This window comes from Dasypus novemcinctus, chromosome 16 (genome assembly GCF_030445035.2).
Source record: "Dasypus novemcinctus isolate mDasNov1 chromosome 16, mDasNov1.1.hap2, whole genome shotgun sequence".
Lineage (NCBI taxonomy): Eukaryota > Metazoa > Chordata > Mammalia > Cingulata > Dasypodidae > Dasypus > Dasypus novemcinctus.
In genome coordinates this window covers 26423348-26438842 of record NC_080688.1, presented here as the reverse complement: position 1 = coordinate 26438842, position 15495 = coordinate 26423348, and the positions used below count along the sequence as shown (strand labels likewise).

The following is a 15495-nucleotide window of genomic DNA, read 5'->3' as shown; positions in this document are numbered from 1 at the left end:
CATTGGAGGGGGGTGGAGGATACACCAGCCTCTCAGGGGGGCCAGGTGGGCGGCCCAGCACCCCCCGGTCAGCCCCCGCTGTTCCCCAGGTCCCAGGCCCTCCTGCAGGAGGCCGGTGAGCAGGGAGCGGCCGACAGGTGCCAGCTTTAACCCTGGCTGCTCCCTTTAGCTGTGAAGGCACCTGTGGAAGCTCCAGGCTGTCAGCAGACACTGCTTCTCAACACTGCCCGGGATAGCGCCCCAGAGAATGAAGCGGCTCGTTCGGCTTTAATCGGAGGAGGCCAGGGTACGCTCTCCTTCCTCCGTGGCCCTGCCCACTTCCCAAGGAAGGGGCTCCCAGGTCGGATGGGAGGGGCAAGGTGGCCCGGGCCCAGGCTTTGGTGTTGGGGGTACCCGTCTACACCCATACCCCAGCCCCAGATTCTGTTCCTCCGCAGCCCTTAGCCTTGCCAGGGCCGGCAACACAGGGCCCGGTTGCGTTTCATGAGACGTGTTATTTGTTCTTCTGTCCACACCACTGGCCCACCGCAGCAGGCCAGGCCTGCCTCCCACCTCCGCAGCTGGCAGCACAGCTCCCTTGCCCCCCGGGCGGGGCTTTCTCACTCGTCCTGCCCCACCCTGCCCAGCCCTTCTCCAGAGTGAGCCATCAGGACAGTGGTGGAGGCTTTTGGAGAACAGAGAGGGCTTTTGCTCACAACCACCGTGATGCCACGGGGCAGCCGCCCCTCCCCACAGTCACCTGGGGGAGTCCCACCAAGTGCACAGAAGGACCCAGCTCCCACCTCTTGGAGAAGAGAATCACTGAAGATTTAGCCAGGAGACAGGAGGGCAGAACGCTGGCCGGAGCGCTTTAGCAATTCCCGCGGCGCTCTGGTGGGTGATGAATGGAACGGGGCTGTGTCCCCAGATAGCGGGGACCCTGCGCAGCCTCGGGGTCAGTAAACCCCAGCTCTCATTAGGCCTCCCCCTGGTGGGACAGCTCCTGTAGGACGCCTTCATCCTGCGATGGCAATTAAAATTTCACAGTTCCATTTGCTGTCCCCTCTGTCCTTTAGGCCTGTCTTTGTCCTCTGTGATGAGATGTATTTGATGATCCCCAGTAGCACCGAGCTAATCCTGCCTGGGAGTTAATCCCCCAGTTTAATTTCCTGCCCAGGTCTGCTGGCTGAGAGGCCGTGGTTCACAGCTCTCCAATCCATTGCTTCCTGGTGAGGCTCACCAAAAGCAAAGCAATATTAGGTTTAGTGCGTTTATGTGGGTGGGGAGGGGGGGGGTCATTGTTTGCATTGTGGGCCAATTCTGTTGTCCCTAAAAAATAACATCTCTTCTGATGGGAAAAAATAATTTGTTTATTGTGGATATTTGGGGAAATATAGAAATCTATAAAGAAGAAACTGAAGTCACCTGTAATTTTACCACCCATTATTAGCATTTGCTTCCATGCATTTTAAATTAAAACCTCTTTTACTTGGTTGACATTATATTAATTATTTAGTTTTTATCTCGCATTTAAGAGATTAGATTTTATGAAAAATTTACCACATCATTAAAAAGTTTTAGTCATCATAATTTTAATGGCTGTACAATGGTATACTAAATATTTTCAGTGAAATTGTAAGCATATGTGTGTAATGTTTTTCTTCCCAACATTTTATTGTGGGAATTTTCAAACATTGTTCAACAAAGCTGAAAGAATTTTATAGTGAACACCCATGTACATCCACCACCTGGAAGCTACGTGAATATTTTACTATACTTAAATTTATCACTTATCTGTTCACCCATTCATCTCTCTGTTAACCCATTTTACTTTTGATGGATTTGAAAATAACTTGCAGACACCAGTTCACTTTTCCCTAAATATGTATTGTTAGCGCGAGTTCATTTTTGTTTACAATTGCTTTTCTTTTCATTTAATTTACATGTACTGAAATGCACAGATCGTAAGTTTATATTTGCTGAGTTTTGACAAATGGGTGAATAAGATTTTATTAGTAAAATTGTACTTAGAATAATATTTGAGGTCAAATTAGAGGGTTTGAAGGGTGGGCTGGCAGATGATTATGAAATAGTATTAGGAGTAACTCAGAACTTTTTCATATATTCTGTTATTTGAAGGTTAAAAAGAAATCAAGTATAAAATATTTTTTCATGTTAGATGCATCTGAACAAAAATGAGTGGTGAGTTTTCTCCAAAAGGGAACGTTTTTTGTGTATTATTTATTTGTTTAGTTTTTGGCTTTGTTTTGTTTTTCAAAGTACTTCTAACTCTTCTGAAGTATTTCATTATACTTGGAAATAACTTGCCTCTCTGGATGAGCTGGTACATTGCTTCCAGGACACTAGTGGTGGGCCAGCAAGGGATTTGTTTTTTTTTTTAAATACAAGCTTCATCTTCAGTTCTGGCTAGGAAATGGCTTGTATTTCTGTAGATTTTCAACCTTATTAGGCCCAAGGACCACTTTCAGGTGCCCTGCTAAGACAGTCAGTAGTGGCTTCTGACATGTGCATTCTAATTCAGCGTATCGTAACACTTGGCACTGTTGCTGAGTGCGTGTTTGTGCACAGAGTGGGATTCCTGCAATTTTGGGGAAGGACTCTTTGAATTCAGTCATCATTGTGGTCTTGCAGTGGTCATGTATTTCAATTTTCTTCTTGCATATTATTTATAAATTACAGTTTTGCTTTATCATCTTAGGTTTCATTTATTTTGTGACCTTGGCTCAGGCTAGTGTGCTGTGATGCATATTTGCATTAACTCAGGTGTGGGCCCATAACTAGCTTCAAGATACACGTCTGTCAGGTTTGAGAAAGGAACCAGCCATGCCCTATCGCAAAGCAAATGCCTGTGACGGGCCCTAAATTTCCATGTGCAGAGCCTTATTGTTCTTTGCAAGGAGGAAGTGACACTTGGCAGGCTGGGCATTCGGGAGGGCTTTGTCTGCCCGCCTGGGGCCCACTTTGTTCCTGGCCTGGGTAATGGATCCATCTCTCTCTCTGCCTTTCCCCTCCTTTTCTTGGCTGCTGGAAATCGAGAGCCAGTTCTGACTTTTAGGGCTGTCCTTTCTTAACCAATGCATCCTGATATAATTTTCTTTCCTCTTCTTCTCATTTGCTTTGTGGCATTTGGTCCTCTGATAATAATTTTCCATCTTGTTTCCAAATATGGACTTTGACTCTCTGCAGCCTCAAATCCTCCCCTAAATCACCAAAGTGCCAATAAATACTATTTCACAGCCTTCAGGTATTTCATGAACATTATAATTTGAAACCAATACTGTACTAGTTTCTTTGTGCTGTTTTGTTCAGGAAAGGCAGAGATCCTCTGGATGAGAAAACCCAGCAGTTTGGGGCTCAGAAACCCAGAGAAAACAAAAACAGCCTAAATTTTGGAAATCAGCTAGCAAAGTCCTGGAAGGAACTTTGTGGGTGGGCAGGCTCAGGTTTGAATCCCATTCCGAGTTTGGGGAGCCTTGAGACATTTTGATTGCCTTAGTTTTCTTGTCCATCTGATTTTATAACTGTGCTGGGTTATCAGCCCCAAACCAACTTTCTAAATGATAATAATCTGCAAGAATTCTGAAAATCATCTGCCTACATCTAGACTCTCTTTCCCGTACTGATTCATAATATATCCTGTCCTAATTCATATTTGCCTCCTTTTATTTTATTTTTTTAAATTTTTTTGGTGAAGAAGTACCTCTTTTTTTTTTTCCAATTTCTCTCCCCTTCCCCCTCCCCCAGTTGTCTGTTCTCTGTGTCTATTTGCTGCGTGTTCTTCTTTGTCCTCTTCTGTTATTGTCAGCGGCACAGGAATCTGTGTTTCTTTTTGTTGCGTCATCTTGTTGTGTCAGCTCTCCATGTGTACGGCACCATTCCTGGGCAGGTTGCACTTTCTTTCGCTCTGGGCGGCTCTCCTTACAGGGCACACTCCTTGCACGTGGGGCTTCCCTACACGGGGGACACCCCTGCGTGGCACGGCACTCCTTGCACGCATCAGCACTGTGCATGGGCCAGCTGCACACGGGTCAAGGAGGCCCGGGGTTTGAACCGCGGACCTCCCATGTGGTAGGGTGGACGCCCTAACCACTGGGCCAAGTCTGCTTCTTTGCCTCCTTTTATTACAACCTAAATCTTAAGCCCCAAGTCTCTCTCTGAAACACTTTGGCCATTGAGAGTGTGTCTGTTTTTCTAAATTTGCTTGGAGACATAGGCCAGCTTTAAGTAGGAAACAATAAGAATTGACATGAAAGTCCAAATATTTGCCTAACTTCACATTTTATTTAATCATACTCAGTACTCAGCAAGTACGTCAGCCTTAGATGGATTCAATTTAGAATCACAATTTTTTTTTCCTTTTCAATAGGAATTTAGAGTTGATTTGTTGGCAGTTAACTAGATAAAAAAAAGAGTAAAATTAATCAACAGGCAATCATCTGCCCCTCATGGGTTCAGTTCATGTAATAATCTACATTTTCCTCTTTCCTGTAATTATCTCTTGAAAGAGACTCTCCTCTGGATCTCTGAGTCATCCAAAGGGATGAACTGGATATGAGTAATTCTCACCTAAGTCCCAGAGCCCAGGTGCTCCAAGCACCTCGCCCACTGTCCTGGACAGGACCCTTAGCAGGTGAGCCAGAGGGCAAACCATGCCTGAGGCTGGAGGCACCTCACTCCTGGTTTCTTGGCAAATGGCCAGGGGCCAGTAGCAACCCTGACCCCCAACCCTCCAGGGGCTTCCTGGTCTCTTAAACCAACTACAGAAGCAAAGGCTGTGCCCAAAGGACCAGGCCAATAAAAACAGCATCAGCTGCGATAGGGAGACCCACAGAGAGAGGCAGAAATTGGCTATAACTCCTGGTGAAGCAGCCCTTTCCTCTTACATAGCAGTAAGATTTTTTTTTTCAATCTTACATGTAAGATAATCCTCTTTTTCCTGTTCTCTTTAAAATAAAATTTAAAAAATAATTTCCTGGGCTTTTTTTTGGTTTGGTTTTGATTTTGTTTGTAAAGGAACTAGCATTCGCTATAGATAACTTGGACACTGGGAAAAGCTACAGAAAAAGAAAATCAAAATTACTCGTAAACCTATGACCTGAAGGTGATCACTAGTCATAGTTTCCTATGTATCCCTCTAGTCCATGTTTCTAATATGTGCATGTAATATATATATAGTATGTATATTATATAAATATTTATATACATTATTCTATGTATGTGTATTATATATATTACTCATATATGCTTATGTATATATACACACAGATATTTAGCAAAGTTGGGATCATAAAATAACATGCTGCTCATTACCTACATTTTTCTTTTTCTATACTCTAAGCATAGAGTATAGGAAAAGAATATCTTTAAATATTTTTAAAAAATATTTTAATACTTCCATAGCATTAATTTACTATTACAGAAAGTACTGCTATGAGCATTCACACACATAAGTCTGAGTATTTCCATAGGCTACATTCCTAGAGGCAGAATAACTAGGAATGTAGGTCATGATAGGTGCATTTTAAAGGCTGAATTGCCCACCTGAAATGCTGCCCTGTGCCGGGGTGCTGGTGGAAGGGCCCACTCTGTGTATGCTTGTCGGTGCTGAATGTCACACTTCTTTGCAGTCCATAAATCTCATAGGTAAAAAACAATCTTCTTTTAACGACTAGTACTCGTGTTTATTGGCCATTTGTTTATTTTCTTTTTTTTTTTAAAGATACATAGATCACGTTTATTTTCTTATTAAGGTGGTTTTCCTGTTGCTTGCAAGATATTATTCTTTTGTCTGTCACATGTTAGACAAATCCTTTTCCAGTTTGTCATTTGCCTTTTAACATTGTCAGTGGTTTCCATTGGTATATAAAAAGTTTTAAAAAAACTGACCAAGTCAAATCACCAATTTTTTCCCTGGATATTTCTGCCTTTGTTTCTGAATTTATAAAGGCCATGCCGTAAGAACAAATAAAAATTCATCTGTTTCATTTTTGTTCCTTTATGTTTTTTTACATGTAAATTTTTAATTCATCTGGGATTAGTTTGGGTATATGTTTTTTTTTTCTGTGTTAGGCAGTTGTTTTAGCAACATGTGCCAGGCAGCCCATTCTTTCCCTACTGGTTTCAAATGCTGCCTCAATCAACTGTTAAAATTTCATGTGCTCTCAAATCAATTTCTGAACTTTGTTTTATTGCATTGACCTGTTTATTCTTATTACCAGCACCAAAACATATTTTAGCTTTATGTTGCATTCCTATATCTGGTGGTACTAGCCTCCCAGAAGCTTTTTCCTTTGTCAAGTGTTCTTGACTATTTTCACCAATTTGGTTTTCTAGATCAGGGTCAGCAAACATTTTCTGTACAGTGCCAGGTAGTAAATATTAGGCTTTGCACGCTAAATGTTCTCTGTCCCAGTCCTCAACTCTGCGGTCATAGCTCAAAGCAGCCATGAACAACAGTAAACAAGGTTCTCTTTCAGTAAAACTGCATTTACAAAGCATGCTTGGTTTTGTCCTGAGCCGTCCCCTGCTCTGGATGATTTTTTAAACCTTTTTTCAAATCCTTCCATCCTCTTATCATCCTTACACATACATGGGGGGAGGGGAAGGGGAGAGAAAGGAATTTGATTATACTTACATTATACTGACACTGATGTGGGAGAGATGTAACATCTTTACAACATGGCGTCTTCCCATCCTGCAGTGTCAGGCATTCTTTTATGGCCATCGCCAAAGCTTTTGTGGTTTTCTTCATATAGGTCCTGCAGTCTCTTGTTAACTTTAATCCTTGAAATCCTTTTCATTTTGGTGGCCATTGTGAGTGGGGTCTACTTCAGGGGTTCCCCAGCTCCCCACATAGTTGGCAGTATGCTAGAAGGATCCCACGGCTCAGAGGCAGTTGCATTCACAGCTGGAGTTTATAAAGAGTGGTCAGGGGACAGGCACACGGGCGGGTCAGAGGTGCCAGCACAGGCTCCTCTTCTCTCCCTCCCACCTGGGGACTCCCACAGAACACTCTTCTCCAGCTTTGAAATGCAGCCGAGGTGATTCTGCAGAGGTTCTAGGAGACGTCTGTCCTCACTTCTAGCTTTAGCTTTCTTCCAGCACCAGCAGTCCCGAGGCATGCTGACCCCCCAGCCTTGACTATTGCAGAGTTAAATCTCCTAGGTTAAAGCCTTGGGGACAGTTTCTCTCCCTGCTCCTTTTTTTGGTAGCTCTTCTCTGTAGAATGTTCATCAGAAATGCTCTTCTCACTCAGCTTCTTCAAATAAAAGCAACTCCTGCAGCAGAAGAATCTTGGAAACCTGCTCTTTACAGGGGTGAGGGAGGGGGTACGCCTCAAGCCATTTTGAAGACAGGCTTTGCTTGACCTGATCGTCCTTACACTTTGACCCTGCTTTTACCAAAAAGGCTGGCTGGAGTTCTCAGCCCTTTGACTCTTCGAGGGAATAAAGGTACTTCTCCTGCTGGAGTGTAGAGACAAGCTGCCCCCCATCCCCTTGAGATTCAGAGAGCGACAGCACCAGTGCTGATGTCATCCCTTTACCAGAGGGCTGCTGCCAATTACCTGCTTTTTTTCCGGGCCTCCAGCCTCCTAGAGGCCAAGAGGCAGCTAGAATTTTAATCATTAGTTAACCTGACATTCCTCCAGTGAGGCCTGGCATCCTGCAGTCGAAAAGCAGAGTCTGGACACAGAGCCGTGACTAGACACAGGAGAACTGAAATCCTGCTTCCAAGCTAGGGGGCAGAATCAGAAGGTGGGGCAGTGGACTCTGCGGAGAATCTCTTCCACTGATAGACTTGCCAAGATCTGAACGATGCCCATTAAGCTTTACTTTCCAAACTACGTGACTCCAGCTTTTCTCAGGAGTAACTTAATCCTTTCAGGTTTCAAGTCCCTTTTTGTTCCCATAGAATGCTTCTCTCTTTTCTGGTCATAGCTGTTTACTTACTTTCCCTTAGCAGGAACTGTCCCCCTCCCCTATTACTCTATTTCAGGCACCCTTGGGTCTTTTATTAATATGTTTCAGGCACACTTGCTATATCCTGCCTGTCGCTGGCAAAGCTGCCCCTCTAGTGCCTGTAGAACTGGGCAGGGACTCAAGGCAGCACAGGACTAGCCAGGCCTCCTCACCGTTGCATAAATTGTGAGCGCTGCATCTTTGAGACAGAGGTTTAATCGTGAAGTGGAGTTCACGGAGAACCCTGCGACCTAGATCAGTTTTTCATCTATAAACTTGGACCACCCTTCTCCTTCCTTACCATTCTTTGGCCACTAGCCCACAGGCAATCCAGAGACAGCAATTAACTTTGATATTAGTCCAAATAAGACCGGCTCCAGAAAAATTACTTATCTATTTCTGAAACTTCCTCCCTTTCTCTTCTTCTTACCCTAAATTGTCCAAACCACCCTTTTCCATAAAAGGTGAATATTTGAGGAGTACTCCAAGGACAATAATTACTATTGAAAGTCTCTTATGAGTTGAGGACCTCACCAAACGTGCCCAACCACGTTTAAGCATTAACTCTTCAGTTGTTTCTTAATTCTAGGGCAAATAAGAGCCTCGTCCTATTTTGTCCACCCTTTGGTGTTTTTCTGCCTCCGTGCACGGCTCTCAGGGCAATTCCTCAGTAACACAGTGTCATTTGAATCTGTTTCAGAGCTCCCTGAAAAGGAGAGGCAGCCGGGAAATGTACAAAGAGAAGAAAACGTTTAATCAGGTAAGTGGAGGTTTTCATTCTACTCTTCTATCTCCTAATGGGGAAATCACTTCATTTTGAATTTTCTCAAAGAGTATTCACTTTGCCTTTAAAATATCCAAAGAAACATTACCTGCCAAAAAATCCGGACTTGGTCCAAACTTCCTTGGGGTGAAACTTTTCTTTCCCAGACAACAGCTCATCCCTTTTGTGTCTTTCTCCGGCAATGATACATTGGTGATTTACTTCAGGAAAGAGAAAAATGAACTGGCTTTGAGTGGAAAAGAATTATATGTAGTTCAAGCATCTGGCAGTATTTGGTATAAAGTGTTTTGGCCTTCAGAGTAATTCACACAGTAAAATAACACAGCTACTGGAGTGTTGAGTCATTCTTAAAGCATTGTTTTGTGTTGGGATTTTTAAGAGTACCTGCTGAACAGTATCTTAAATGGTCCTTACTGAGAGTGAAATATTTTAACATAAAGATGGTAAAATCTCAGCCCTTTCTGTTTACCTGTGAATGTCTTCTTCTAAACTTTCTTAGCCTTTCTGGAAAGTTGTTTTACTGGTTTCCTTTCTTTTTTTAAATTGCTGCTAGTATTAGGTGTTGGAGAGAACAAAGGCTTTATTGGGATATCAGCTCACTGAACCCTCAGGACAAGCAGTAATTAGTGGCCACAATAAGCCCCTGAAATGGAGAGAGCCCTCAGTCCCCACCGCCTCCCTGCACCTGTGAGCTCTGCACATCTTGATTTCCCTGGTCTCTCCATCCTCCTGACTTACTGAACCCAGAGTGCTGTGCAAGGAGAGCCAGCCCTGTGTGAACAGCAGGGATGCTATGCAAAGAGCACCTTCTTTCTTGTACCTCTCCATTCCCTGAATCTCACTTGGAAATCTGCTCACAGAGAAGTTAAAATCTAGCTGCCATCCCACTACCAGGCACCCAAGCCCTCCTAGGCTCAGAGTGTGTTTCCCGCTTCCTGGGTCTTTACCAGTGAAGGTCTTCTCCTGTCAAGGCTAATTCCTGCCCCATTATGAAATGAACAGCCTGACCTCATTCACCTGTGGGGAAACGGGCTGTGCACAGGAGCTGCTGCTCCTTAGGACTGAGAGAGCTGGTGATCAGGGAGTGTTTGAAGCTGCCCTGCTCAGTGTGTGGCATTACTGAGAAAGGAGTTTCTGTTCAGCAGAATGGTGGAATGGAGCGCCTTGGGAACTGCAGATCTGCAGCCAAAACCCAAAGGAAACTGGCACCCCGGCGCAAGGTAGGAATGCCAGCGGCCAGCCTGCTTGGGTGCTGGTTAGATGTCCGACTTGCAAGCCAAAGAATATATGCCAATGCCAATATATTTTTGTTGCTTGACAAGGCCTTTTCCAGCTGGTGGTGGTGGTGGTGGTGGTGGTGGTGGTGGTGGTGGTGTGTCTTCCTCCATACCATGCTTGCATTCTCCACCTGCACAAGGAGTCATTTCATGTGGAAAGTCTGACTCCTGCTTTCATGCTACATCCCTGGAGCCATCTGGCAATCTCTTGAAACCTGAGCTGGATATCCTTAAGCTTAGGATACAGCGTGATGATAGAAAACTCCCCTCCCCTTGATTCTTGGCAGAGTGTTAGACCCTTTATGGTTATAAGATAAGATGGGTATCCAGCAGCTGTTGTTTCAGCTCAGGCTGCGAGGCTCCCATCTTGTTAGGAGAGCAGGCTGGACATGATGGCCTCAGGCCTCCCTTCTCCTCCACATAACTCCTGCAGGTAGACATGCCCTCTCAGCCATCTTTACCACGTGGACCATGTCTGAGCCCTTTGCTAAACAGACCTGCCTTTGGCTGCAGAGATTGCCTTTCTTTCAAAAACTGCTTTAGTCTTGGTGGCAGGACTGGTCATGCATGGGTGTTGAGTAGATGTGACAGCATGCTTTGATCATGTTAGAAGTCTTCCTATTCGTGTAGTTACCTTCTTAAGGAACAAGAAGCATTTCTGTACATTTTATTAATCCTCAGGTAATGGACAAATTGGACACTCTTTAGGGTATGTCATGGACTCTTGCTTCTTTCATTTGCCCCTGTGGGCAGCCCTTACAAAGAAATGGTTAGATTCAAGTATACCACACTGGCAGTTGAAGAGGGAAATGGTGGGAGGTTCAGGGTTTCCAAAATCAAGGAGACTGGGTGCTCTTTGGGATCTTCTGTTTAGGGGTGTGTGAACGAACATATAACCCCCAGAGTGTTTCAGAACCAGTGGAACAGGCCCAGGTTCCATATGCATCAGATCTGACCCCTCCCCAGTTTCTCTATTCAGCTTGTGGGGAAGGCTATACGGAGAGACTGCCTGAGACTTCCTCATCCAGATTCAAGACAACAGTGGGACTCAGGTTGAGAAAAAGCTTTGAGCAGTGCGTGGATCCCTCTGTCCCTTGTCTGCCACGTCCCCACCCTGGCCTTCACCATAGCAGCGGCCTCTCCAATCGCAAGTTCCCGTGTAGACAGGGTTCTGTCACCGCACACACCCCCTGCCCACCCCTTGATCAGCTCCAAGCTTGAGTTCCAACTCAGGGTAGATGGAGACAGAGCACTTTCCCTGTATTTGGGTCACTTTCGGTTCATTGATTTCAGCTACCTTTCTTAGATGCGAAAGTGAATTTCTCTGCTTCCCAGGTGGAGATGGGATCACTTTGATGAGTTTCTGACAGTGGACAGACAATGGCTAAAAGTTCACGGTGGGGCTAAGGACCTCTTTGGTCTTCCTGTCTCAAGCTTTTAACTCCCAAATTAAGCTCATTTATATAGTAGTTAACATTTATCTCCATCGATACTATGCATTTTAACTTAAACTCCATTACTTCATGTGAACAACAGAGAACTGGTTGTGTATTTGGATTTACATATCTACATTTAACCAAAAAAATTTTAAGTGAATTTGGTTGTCCTACTTTTGAAAGTTCTAAGAAGTTGGGTGTTTAAAAGTAAGATGCCAGTTTCTGGTACATAGTCGGTACTCAGTAAATATTTACAGAATGAATGAATGAACCAGCAAAAAGATCAACAAGCAAGCTTTCCCCTTAGTATTAGGATTAAACATGATGTGTGTCTTTTACAGGGCACATAGTCTTTGTAGGATCCTTTTTAAACATACTATTAATCCCACAGCGGCGATGACACCTCAGTCACAGAAACTCTTTTCATGTCTTCCTACCCCAAAACAAACCAAATTCCTACTGTCATAAATTCTTAGAATCCAAAGACCTGTGTTCTTCTGCCAGTGACATTTATGAGATTTCCTGAAGCACTTCCTGTGTCCTTTCCCCAGTATTTGTCCAAAGTTAATTTCAGGGTGCCGAGTGCGGTGAGGCACCATTTACAAGCCACTTGGCATTATTCCATTTGCCCTTCACAAAACTTCATGGTGGAGTGAGGATCCTGCTTTCCACCTACAAGACCAGGTTCCCCGAAGCTCTGTGGTTAGCTCAGGCTCACCTCGTCACCTGGAGCAGAACTCGGAGCAAAGCAAGGGCAGGGCGTTTGTGGGGTGGGGGCGGAGGGGACCGTGGCTCTGCCAGGGAGTCCGCATTTGGTGTCTTGGAGCGCTTGCCCAAGGAACTGGCTTCTGCTTGGGTTGAGCTCTCCTGCAGTCTTTTGTCACATCATTCTCTTTCCTTCCATGGGTTTTTGGTAAGGGGAGGAGAGGCCAAGGCAGGGTGGAAGGAGGAAAGCTGGGACTCATGGAAGGAGGCATTTCTAAGTAAAAGCCACATCAACTGTTAGACCCTTTGACACAGATAATAATCTGAAAGAGGGCATTCTCTTGGGAGGTTGTTTTGTTCCAGAGAATGGTTACCAGCCTGGAGAGCCGGGTTGGATTATGCTTTCGGGTTAGGTAAAGCTTTCCTCTCTGAGCTGCTGCTGGGTTTGAATGCCACAGAGGGAGTTTCTCTGTGCGATGGGGAAAGCCTTGATTCACGTCTCGGTCACGACGATAACCTTTTGAAACTTCTCATGGCCCATCAAAGAGGAATGATTCTTGAATTCAGTCATTTTTCCCATTCATTGGATATGTACAGTAAAATATTGTATAAGACCAAAGCACACAGTTCATGTAGTTTCAAGCATTGAGACCTTTTTCCAAACTGTTTATAAGGAACAGACTTCTCTGACCCCAGCCAAGCAGGGTGGGTCTCAGGTAGCAGAGGGCCTCGGTCGCCCTTGGGAATCCTCTGATCCTGCAGTGGGAACTGCTTCTCGGATTATCAGACACTGAACTTCTGGCCTTGGGTGTCTGAGTTTCATTTCCTGCTGCATTACAGGTGCGAATGGGGGAAGGGATGTAACTAGACTCAGAGGCTGTGCTTACATGCCAGAGGTTGTGTGTAAGCAGGTTCAGCTCGCAGGGCCGTCTCCACTCCCTGCCAAAGCCTGGTGGTGCCTCAGCACCTTGACTCCCAAAGCATACTCATGCACATTATCCCATTTTTTGTCCTTATATCATTCTTTTGTAAATTTGGGATGGGGGTACCCAGGTGGGAAAAGAGAAGAATTTCCCTGTCTTGGTAATGTGCAAACCGGTGGAAAGTTGGCCTCTGATTGGGGTCACCTGCCTGCCCCTGCCAGGCCACACCTGTGGCTTGCTGGTGGGAGAGAGGAAGAGGTGCATGGAGCAGGAAGTAAGCAGCAACAGGGCAAGTAGAGACTGGCTCTATTTGCCTGCCCCAGGCCGCAGCGGAGGGCTCCAGTGCCTCTTTTACTAGAGCTGATAATTAACTTGCTTGGTCCCACAGAGCAACTAGAAATCAGCACACCACAACTAAGGTTTGGGGTCTTATTCATATTTTTGTGTTTTTTTTTTCAGGAGGTACTAGGGATTGAGCCCAGGACCTCATACCTGGGAAGCAGGCACTCAATCACTGAGTTACATCCGCTCCCCAATGAGAGTTGGTTTTTTCCTTTGTTTTTAGGAGGTACCGGGGATTGAACCCCGGACCTCGTACATGGGAAGCAGGCGCCCAACCACTGAGCTACATCCGCTGCCTAGGTCTCATTTGTTTTTCTCCTCCTTCACTCATACCTTGTATAAAGGTTTTCACGTGCACCCAATTTTTTGGCTCTTTTGTTTCTACGACAAAGCAAGGAACTGGAGGCAACTTCTATTACCTCCCCTCTTGTGAAGCCCCCCTGGGCTCACCTGGGCTTTGTTCTGGTCCCTGCCTATGTGTAACTCAGCAGCACCGACCGAAAGATTGGTGTTTCGTGTTTATGCACTGGGGGCGAGGTGCAAGAGAAATCATCAAAAACACTGCCATTTGGTATTTTCGCGTAATCCTTCTCTTGGGCTGTTCTCTCCTGGCAGGATGACAGTGCTGACTTGAAGTGCCAGCTCCAGTTTGCCAAAGAGGAAGCCTCCCTGATGCGCAAAAAGTTGGCCAAGCTGGGCAAGGAGAAGGATGAGCTGGAACAGGAACTCCAGAGGTACAAGTCCCTCTACGGAGACGTGGACAGCCCCCTCCCCATGGGGGAGGCGGGAGGGCCCCCCAGCACCAGAGAGGCCGAGCTGAAACTGCGGCTCAAGCTGGTGGAGGAAGAAGCCAACATCTTGGGCCGGAAGATCGTGGAGCTGGAGGTGGAGAACCGGGGCCTCAAGGCGGAGATGGAGGACATGAGGGCCCAGTACGAGAGGGAGTGCCTGGGTCGGGAGCGCGTGCCCAGTATTCCTACCTCACCCTTCGGAGACTCGGCAGAGTCGGCCACGGAGCTCCGGCGGCACCTCCAGTTTGTGGAAGAGGAGGCGGAGCTGCTCAGGAGGTCCATAGCCGAGATCGAGGACCACAACCGGCAGCTGACCCACGAGCTGAGCAAGTTCAAGTTCGAGCCTCGGCCGGAGCCGGGCTGGCTGGACGACGGCCTGTGCCGGGCCGGAGGGGGTGGCGGTCCCCTGCAGGAGGAGCTCAAGTCCGCCCGGCTGCAGATCAATGAGCTGAGCGGGAAGGTGCTGAAGCTGCAGTACGAGAACCGGGTGCTCCTGTCCAACGCGCAGCGCCACGACCTGGCCGCCCCCCTGGGGCCGCGCGCCCCAAGCCCGCGGGACAGCGATGCGGAGAGCGACGCGGGCAAGAAGGAGAGCGACGGGGAGGAGGGCCGGCCACCCCAGCCGAGGAGGGAGGGCCCCGTTGGCGGCGAGAGCGACTCGGAGGACACCTTTGAGAAGACGTCGGGCTTTGGGAGCGGCAGGCCGTCGGAGGCCGGTGAGCTGGGCTCCAGCGGGCTCACCAGGGCCAGGGAGGACTCGGAGTGCCTGGGGGGCATCCGGCTCGAGGCAGAGAGGCTGGAGAGGACCGTGGAGTGCCTCATCGCCGACACGGACAGCTTGATCTTCGAGGCGCGGCTGCGTGTCGCCGGCGAGACGGGGCCGGAGCTGGGGGTCCTGGGCGAAGGGCCGAGGGTGGAGGGGGGCGAGGAGGAGCCTGAACTTCTGAGCACCATAAACTCCAAGATGAAGGCCTTCAGGAAGGAGCTGCAGGCCTTCCTGGAGAAGGTCAACCGGGCCGGCGCCGAGCTGAAGCAGCACCTGGAGGACCTGTCCCCCTTGCCCCACCTCACTGAGTCCTCCAGCTTCCTCTCCACCGTGACCTCCCTGTCCCGGGACTCCCCCATCGGGAACCTGGGGAAGGAGCTGGCCATGGACTTCCAGGTAAGGGGGCTGCGCGCTCTGCCTCCCCGCTCTGTTCTGCTCCTCCTCCTTCTCGCTGGCTTTGCTGCTCTCGAGCTCATCCTGCTCACGGCTGCTTGGTTATGATTTCAAACCTGC

The 15495-nt window shown here is 47.0% G+C and overlaps 1 protein-coding gene across 3 annotated transcripts in view; it reads left to right on the top strand.

Moving 5' to 3' along the window:
- MTCL1 (microtubule crosslinking factor 1) overlaps positions 1-15495 on the top strand; it is a 134594-nt gene that overhangs the window by 68717 nt on the left and 50382 nt on the right. For all 3 annotated transcript variants that reach the window (XM_023585383.3, XM_058277376.2, XM_004481100.5), the window contains exons 4-5: positions 8659-8718; positions 14041-15378. In XM_023585383.3, the coding sequence (XP_023441151.2) occupies positions 8659-8718; positions 14041-15378 (1398 nt within the window). The remainder of the gene's footprint in view (positions 1-8658; positions 8719-14040; positions 15379-15495) is intronic.